At 46.5% G+C, this 9037-nt stretch overlaps 1 protein-coding gene across 2 annotated transcripts in view; it reads right to left on the bottom strand.

The window, feature by feature from the left end:
* Positions 1-3277: 3277 nt before the first annotated feature.
* Positions 3278-9037, bottom strand: part of LOC123992848 (intraflagellar transport protein 80 homolog) — an 88376-nt gene continuing 82616 nt past the window's right edge. The window contains exons 15-20 of one of the 2 annotated variants that reach the window (XM_046294416.1): positions 8877-9037; positions 4506-4595; positions 4213-4385; positions 3990-4113; positions 3747-3832; positions 3278-3697 (exon numbers count right to left, since the gene is read on the bottom strand). The exon at positions 8877-9037 is cut by the window's right edge and continues 11 nt beyond it. In XM_046294416.1, coding sequence (XP_046150372.1) covers positions 3673-3697; positions 3747-3832; positions 3990-4113; positions 4213-4385; positions 4506-4595; positions 8877-9037 — 659 coding nt within the window. In that variant the 3' untranslated portion in view covers positions 3278-3672. Of the gene's footprint in view, positions 3833-3989; positions 4114-4212; positions 4386-4505; positions 4596-8876 lie in introns of both variants that reach the window. The other variant, XM_046294415.1, reaches the window with a different exon arrangement.

Below are 9037 nucleotides of genomic sequence, written 5' to 3'. Positions count from 1 at the left end.
TAGAAATGTGCATAATAACAATAATAACTTGGTGGGTGCTTATACTTGTCCTATTTCACACATATACAACTGTGTATTATTAATATTCATGTTTGAATTTTCCCTTCATATCCTAATTCTCCCTGCGACACCCTAAGAGAGTGGGGTCATGGGCAGGGTCTAGGAGAATCACCTAGTGCAGTTTTCAGTGGCCTAGTGGGGATTCAAAAGTAATAGCCACACCATGGTATGAAAACAAACACTCTCTCCAACACACCTATACAGGCTATGCCTCACATTTTGTTCCATCATCGAGTTCTTTTATCCAATGTATCAGAGAGCTCAGCTCACACATACTGCAGCATGAACACATCTCATCCCTCCCTCCTCTCTGAGAGATGATGTCCCTAAACACTGGTCCGAGGTTGAGTTGCCATGTAGTGATCAGTGAGCAGAGACCAGCTCTGATAGTTTGTCTTTTATGTAGCGGCCATAGATGAATGACAAAACGTTCGACATCATCAGCATTAGAGCACTTTAATACAGACATGCCCTGCATGTAAACAGGCAGGAAGATGACTGATAGACAATACAGAAGTATTGAATAGACAGCAGTAAATAAAGAGGCTGGCAGCTGGAGCTGCAGACTGAGATAGCCGATCCAGAGTAGGATGGGCGAGAATAAAGAGGCTGGAGCTGCAGACTGAGATAGCCGATCCAGAGTAGGATGGGCGAGAATAAAGAGGCTGGCAGCTGGAGCTGCAGACTGAGATAGCCGATCCAGAGTAGGATGGGCGAGAATAAAGAGGCTGGAGCTGCAGACTGAGATAGCCGATCCAGAGTAGGATGGGAGAGAATAAAGAGGCTGGCAGCTGGAGCTGCAGACTGAGATAGCCGATCCAGAGTAGGATGGGCGAGAACGTTTATCATTAGTCTTTCTGTGGAACAGTGGGCCGTTGAGATGCACCAACCCTCCAAGAGCCCAATCACTTGAGCTAACTGGTTTATCTGAAGTGCATAAGAGTGGACAAGCAATGAGAAACTAAAGGATACTCGTTAGGAGTTTGGGTTATAGGAGCGATGTCAGCACACTTGTACTGTATGTTAAATACTGTATGAGCTTCAGCCAGACTTCCTTGTCTCAATAATTCCATCATTTTCAACAGGGATTCTGGCCATGACCATTATGGATCACCATAATGGGAAAGCTAGTTTGTCTGACTGTAGTGTAATCCTATACCGTCCAGACAGGGTCGGCCTATTGTGTTGGACAGAGGAAATTGGTGGATACACACAAAAAAGCTTTAAATCCACTGATGGATGGATGGAGGGAATGACAAGATGCAGACACATTACACATTGCAGTACTTTTTAGTGACACAATACAAATATGGCATTACTGGAATTTGTGATTTAACAGTAGAGATCACATTTTTGCCTCTGAGGCACTCGCTCTCTCTCTGCAGTGGAGGCAGACTCTACAAGTCCTCTGCACTCAGGCTGTGGGTTCAGGGGCCTAGGGCATGCTCCAATCCTCTACAAATTCCAGCATTAGTGTTTAATCAGATGGAGTAAAACTCTAAAATCCTGCACTTTGAGGAGTCCCTCAATGGGGATCTGAATACAATAACGAGACAGGTTGCAGAGATGACTTGCTGCCACCATATTTAACTGAGTGGCACCAGAGCCCATGGGGTACTGGTTAGATTACATTGCTCTGGCTTGAGGTAAAAGTATTGTGTAGTTGTGTCCACAATCATGACAAGACACCTCATAAGTATTGAAATGTTTGGGATGTTTTGGAAACCCAGACCATTGTTATGGGTTGTTTATAACATCCCAACCTGAAAGTGAGAAAAGTAGACAATATATGGTAATTCTGGGTATCTAACAACAGATTATGCCAATGGAGCAGTTATTCAATGCCTTAGTGGGTAAAAAAGCACAGAAACCAAGGCCAGATCAATGTGCATTAAGCTCCTGATAAATCCTACATTATGCTCCGTCAGTGCCTGAGCTTTAGTAGTAGCAGCTTGGTTTGGACATGGGGTTTCAAGTCTGTGTGTATGACTGGGTGTGTGTTTTAGGTCTGTATGTATTTGTTGAAGTGTCTGTGTGTTTTACCTGTGTGCTGTGTGTCTGATCATACCTGTGTAAGAGTTCAGGGAACACGTGGTTTGAGGTGTGTGTATTCTGGTGGTAACACAGAGTGCGTGTTGGGGTAGAGTGCGTGTTGGGGTAGAGTGCGTGCTGGGGTAGAGTGCGTGTTGGGGTAGAGTGCGTGTTGGGGTAGAGTGCGTGTTGGGGTAGAGTGCGTGTTGGGGTAGAGTGCGTGCTGGGGTAGAGTGCGTGTTGGGGTAGAGTGCGTGTTGGGGTAGAGTGCGTGTTGGGGTAGAGTGCGTGTTGGGGTAGAGTGCGTGTTGGGGTAGAGTGCGTGTTGGGGTAGAGTGCGTGTTGGGGTAGAGTGCGTGTTGGGGTAGAGTGCGTGTTGGGGTAGAGTGCGTGTTGGGGTAGAGTGCGTTGTTGGGGTAGAGTGCGTGTTGGGGTAGAGTGCGTGTTGGGGTAGAGTGCGTGTTGGGGTAGAGTGCGTGTTGTGGTAGGTGCGTGTTGGGGTAGAGTGCGTGTTGGGGTAGAGTGCGTGTTGGGGTAGAGTGCGTGTTGGGGTAGAGTAGAGTGCGTGTTGGGGTAGAGTGTGTGTTGGGGTAGAGTGTGTGTTGGGGTAGAGTGCGTGTTGGGGTAGAGTGCGTGTTGGGGTAGAGTGCGTGTTGGGGTAGAGTGCGTGTTGGGGTAGAGTGCGTGTTGTGGTAGAGTGCGTGTTGGGGAGTGCGTGTTGGGGTAGAGTGCGTGTTGGGGTAGAGTGCGTGTTGGGGTAGAGTGTTGTGGTGGGGTAGAGTGGGGTAGAGTGTTGGGGTAGAGTGCGCGTTGGGGTAGAGTGCGCGTTGGGGTAGAGTGCGTGTTGGGGTAGAGTGCGTGTTGGGGTAGAGTGCGTGTTGGGGTAGAGTGCGTGTTGTGGTAGAGTGTGTGTTGTGGTAGAGTGCGTGTTGTGGTAGAGTGCGTGCTGGGAGTGGAGATTGATAGGGTCTAATGGCATAATGATGGGCTGGACCTCTGTCAGGGGAGGAAGCTGCTTGACAAGCAGTTTCACACCGCCAGAGAATATTCGTTAAAGCTGTAATACTTAACACAAACACACACTAAACATCTATGATTACTAGTTCAAATGGACTGGGCTGGGGCTGACTGCATTGAATTGAAATAGCAGTTGAGGAGATAGAAATATGTCAGGAGAGTTGACCGATCTGATAAATATGTATTTATTAAACATCTACATATGTACATTCTCAGAGAATAAGGCATGTAAGTTCATTGAAGAAAAGAAATATCAATATAAAAAAACACAAACACAAAAATAACACTAACCATGTTTGATAAATGACCATTTGAAAATATTATGTACAATTGGTCCCTGGATGAAGTCAGGGGTGTAGGGTTGAAGCTCAGCGTCGGGGGGCCAGGCTGCTCCTGACAGAGGTGTAGGGTTGAGGCTCAGCGTCGGGAGGCCAGGCTGCTCCTGACAGAGGTGTAGGGTTGAGGCTCAGCGTCGGGAGGCCAGGCTGCTCCTGACAGAGGTGTAGGGTTGAGGCTCAGCGTCGGGAGGCCAGGCTGCTCCTGACAGAGGTGTAGGGTTGAGGCTCAGCGTCGGGAGGCCAGGCTGCTCCTGACAGAGGTGTAGGGTTGAGGCTCAGCGTCGGGAGGCCAGGCTGCTCCTGACAGAGATGGTGGCAGCCTTCTCTCTCTCCTTAACCAGCTCCATCTCTACCTTTGCCTGGATCTTCTCCCAGTCCACCTCCACCTGATGGAGAGAGATTAGAGAAGTGGGTCAGTCTAACGAGGCATAGTATGACAGAAAGGGCACATTGCCACTTGTAACAAAATACTGTCTGGGTTCGAAGAGAAGAAGTCCACTGCTGTTCAGTGGTCACTATATCAAAAGCAATGACATATCCTACCCCGTCAGCGTACTGCATGAACCTCTTGTTGGTCTCTTTCTTGCTAAAGTCCTGCAGGAACTTGAGTCTGTAGGCCAGCACTGTGTCCACATGGGTCTTATGTTTTACTGCCAGCTCCAACGCCCTGAGGGCAGATGACGCATATGTAACGCATATGTAAGAAAACATAGACAGACGGGCAGAAAGACAAGTCAGACAGACAGACATTCAGAGACAAACAGACCTGTCCCAGTTGTAGAGGTTGATGTGGACCTGTATGGTTTGGTAGACCAGGCCAGCCTGTAGCAGAGTGGCCTCAGCCTCCTGGACATGACCACTGAACAGTAACATGTGGGCCACTGAAGATTCCTTAGATGGCAGATCCTTTATGGAGTTAATATACTGCACCTTATCCACCTGGAGAGAGCGACAGAGGGGAGAGAAATATGGAAAAACAGAATTACATTTACTTCCATTCCTGTATACATGTGGAGGAGAAAAGGAAAGAGAGTGAGATTTGAGTGATTGATGGATTACCTCTCCAATGGCAGCGTAGGCCACCTCTGCTGTCGTCAACTCCCTATTGGCCATTGCCATGCCAGCGAGACACGCCCACAGTGACTGGTCCTATAGGAACGGAGACAGACATTAAGAAAATAGGAAACTACATTTGCCATACACACATTGTCTTAGCATAAATAAACACGAGCACACACACACACTGGCCTGGTAAAATAAGGGTTAAATATATTTTAAAAAGTGCCATAGAGCAAGGGTATATGGGGTGGTGGGGTGGAACTGCTGTTCAGCCTGACAGTCTGGTGGTGGCGCCGGGGCGTAGCGTGTGGCCCAGCCCTGACCACAGGCCCTGCATAGCGGGGCTAGTCTAGCCCTGCTCCCCTAGGTCATTAAAGGGACAGGGCACAGAGAGAAGAGGGCTGTGTGTTATTAGAGAGACGGGAGGGACATTGCACTGGCGTCTCTACAGGGACACTCTTCCCATTACCAGTCTGCTCATCCTCACAACACAGGCCTCGTTAGTGTCACAGAACACACTCACACACACCCTGTAATCTGACTTCCGTGTGTGATTCTGATATCATACTCATTCAGGACACGCAGATGTACTTAGACGCACACAGACATAATGTTACTCCCATTCACTCTTACAGTCACACTCAACAGTATTGCTGAAAGCAAAGCCCAGAACAACATCCTCATGCATCCTGTCATCTCATCTGAATCCTTCATTAAGACAAACATTGGTCATAAAACCGTGAAGACAACAACAACGAAATCATCCTTTGCTAAAGCCACTAAATGCTGGTCAGAGAGAGATGGGACAGTTTCCTCCAATCAGAGGAGCGATGTGGTCCATTGTGGTGTTGGCTCACTGTTAGAGCCTGCCTTGGGATTTAGTCACACTGCTGGGCTGCCCATGTTTGTGTGACTGTGTACAGCATGGTTGTTTGTGTACAGGCCTATCAGCATGTGTGTATCTGTGTATGTGTTTAAGCATGTGTGCATGCTTGTGTCAATCTTTACGCAAGTGTGTGTGTGTGTGTGTGTGTGTGTGTGTGTGTGTGTGTGTGTGTGTGTGTGTGTGTGTGTGTGTGTGTGTGTGTGTGTGTGTGTGTGTGTGTGTGTGTGTGTGTGTGTGTGTGTGTGTGTGTATACACGTGTCTGTTAACAACAATTCAGTGCCATGAAAGTATCCACAACGGGCTAATCCTCCATACCTGGCTAACAGGATTTCCCCACAAAACTCCTCCCACTCCGGGAAAAACCACACGGCCACGAAAGACCAAACCCTTACCAGAAATGGGGGGAGGAAGGAGGAGGGGTGGCTATTAAAAGGGGTGACGCTCTTTCTTCCATACAGTGCCTTCAGGAAGTTTTCACACCCCTTGACTTTTTCCACATTTTGTTGTGTTACAACCTGAATTTAAATGGATTACATTTGGATGTTGTGTCCCTGGCTTACACACAATATCCCATAATGTCTAAGTGGAATTATGTTATTAGACATTTTTACAAATGTATAAAAAATGTAAAGTTGAAATGTCTTGACTCAATAAGTATTCATCCCTTTGTTATTGCAACCCTAAATAAGTTCAGGAGTAAAAATGTGCTTAACAAGTCACATAATAAGTTTCATGGACTCTGTGTGCAATAATAGTGTTTAACATGATTTCTGAATGACTACCTCATCTCCGTACCTCACACATACAGATAATTGTAAGGTCCCTCAGTCAAGCAGTGAATTTCAAACAGAGATTCAACCACAAAGACCAAGGCCATTTTCCAATGCCTCGCAAAGGGCACCTATTGGTAGATGGGTAAAAATAAACAAAAAGCAGACATTAAATATCCCTTTGATCATGGTGAAGTTATTCATTACACTTTGGTTGTGTCAATACACCCAGTCACTACAAAGATACAGGTGTCCTTCCTAACTCAGTTGCCAGAGAGGAAGGAAAACCCCTCAGGGATTTCACCATGAGGCCAATGGTGACTTTAAAACAGTTACAGAGTTTAATGGCTGTGATAAGATACAACTGAGGATGGATCAACAACATTGTAGTTACTCCACAATACTAACCTAATTGACAGAGTGAAAATAAGGAAGCCTGTACAGAATACAAATATTTCAAAACATGCATCCCGTTTGCAACAAGGTAATAAATTAAAACTGCAAAAAATGTGACAAAGAAATTAACTAAGTTCTGAATACAAAGCGTTATTTGGGGCAAATTCAATACAACTCATCACTGAGTACCACTCTTCACATTTTTAAGCATAGTGATGTTATGGGTTACGGCCAGGACTAGAGGTTCTTTTTTTAGGGTAAAAGGAAACATAATAGAGCTAATCATAGGCAAAATCCTAGAGGAAAACCTGGTTCTGTCTGCTTTCCATCAGATACTGGGAGACAAATTCACCTTTCAGCAGGACAATAACCTACAACACAAGGCCAAATATACACTGGAGCTGTTTACCAAGGCAAAACAATGTTCCTGAGTGGCTTAGTTACAGTTGTCTTAAATCAGCATGAAAAGCTAAGGCAAGACTTGAAAATGGGTGACCAGCAACGATCAACAACCAACTTGACAGAATTTGAAGAATTATTATTATTGTTTTTTAAATATTGTACAATCCAGAAGTGCAAAGCTCTAAGAGACTTACCCAGAAAGACTTTTCTTACCCGGAAAGACTTTTCTTACCCAGAAAGACTTTTCTTACCCGGAAAGACTTTTCTTACCCAGAAAGACTTTTCTTACCCAGAAAGACTTTTCTTACCCAGAAAGACTTTTCTTACCCAGAAAGACAAAGTTGATTGTAACATGTACTGGCTCAGTGGTGTGAATACCTATGTAAATGAGATATTTATGCTTTTCATTTTCAATACATTTGCACACAACGAAAAAACACTTTGCCATTCTGGGATATTGTGTGTAGATTGGTGAGAAAAACAAAACAATTACATACATTTTTAATACAAGATGTAACAACAAAATGTGGAATAAGTTAAGGGGTATGAATACTTTCTGAAGGTATTGCATTTACCCAGTTCACCCCCCTCTCCCCTCCCCTGTCCCCTCTAGCCATCCTTCTCCAGGGTTGTGGTTATTGCATCATAACCCATGCAGCGCACACTGTGAAGGCTCTCACTGGGGTTGGGGTTCAGGGATTGGCTGTGTGTGTGTGTGTTGGGGAGGTTAAATACGGTAAATGGTGTCACCCACGCTAATTAGAAACTAATTAAAAGCTGCTGGCCGTGTCTCGTTAAAAGCTCCACTCCAGTGGCTTCGTCATGGACCCTTCACCATGCCAAGGCCCAGGGCTGCAGGACACGTCATTTACATACACCATCTTACAGACAAACACACACCAACTAGAAAGTAAACACACATGGGCAGTGGGCACACACACTCATTCATGGCACGCACACAGACATCAACCCCAACCAACAAACACACACTGAAGGACTACGTTCTCTTGAAGTATCCAGGCAATATCTTCATGTGTGTATATGGTCCATACTGTATACGGTGGAGTAGTGAGCAGATGAGGAGAGAAACCAGAACTAAAGTAAGGGATAGGAGGAAGAAGACAAGAGGAGAATGACAAAGACCAGAACAGGGGTAAAAGGGAGACGTAGAAAGATGTAAATGAACGAGAGAGAGAGACTCACCTCTTCCTCAGAGGTCTAGTACACAGAGACTCAGTGAGGGGGTGCGAGACACCAACAGAGGAACGTCACGGACAAAGACATGAAACAATCAGACAGACATGAGTACAGAAATTTGACACACCGACACTGAGACAAGATATTGAGACAAACACACACCCCACGCTGACTGTTGTTCCCACACTATAGTGGGGGAAGCCATAAGGTCTATCAGAACACTAGAACCCTGGAGGAATCCCATTCAATATTCCCTCAGGCCCCTAACCCCCCTATCACCAACCCCCCCAGGACCAGACCTGTGGCCCCTCTCGGGGTTGAGTGTTTCCCCTGGGACCCGGGCTCTGGTTCTCTGGTCCCTCTTGCCCTGCACTGCTCTGCTGCAGCCCACAATGTGCTAGCAATTACAGGCCGCTAATTACACCATTTATTCTAAATAACTGGCTTTAAGAGAAGGGCTCAGGGCACAGATCAGCCCCCTCTCCTGGGTAGGATAGGAGCAGGGCCAGGGAGACAGCAGGCCTGGTGTTACACATTGCTTGACACTGGCATATTCCAGACCATTATTCCATTGTCATCATAAATGTAAAGAGTTTTTTAAAGATGTGTTTTGTACAACATTTGGAGTTGAATATGATGTGTGCTCTGTGCTACACGGGACCAGGGAGTCACCAGGGAATGTCCCCTATCAGTTGCCACTCCTGTCAGGTGTGTGTTACCTTGGCAAAGCGGCAGAGGCGCAGTGCGTCCTCCCAGCGAGAGGAGGCGCTGTACTCGTGCAGCAGGGCAGGGTAGGGAGACACGCTGCTGTACACCAACGAGCCGTCACAGCGACGCACCGTCACCTGGGTCCCCACGTAGTTCAGGATGTGGGGAGCAC

This window comes from Oncorhynchus gorbuscha, linkage group LG13, assembly GCF_021184085.1.
Source record: "Oncorhynchus gorbuscha isolate QuinsamMale2020 ecotype Even-year linkage group LG13, OgorEven_v1.0, whole genome shotgun sequence".
In the NCBI taxonomy this organism is placed as follows: domain Eukaryota; kingdom Metazoa; phylum Chordata; class Actinopteri; order Salmoniformes; family Salmonidae; genus Oncorhynchus; species Oncorhynchus gorbuscha.
This window is presented reverse-complemented; position numbering and strand designations above follow the sequence as displayed.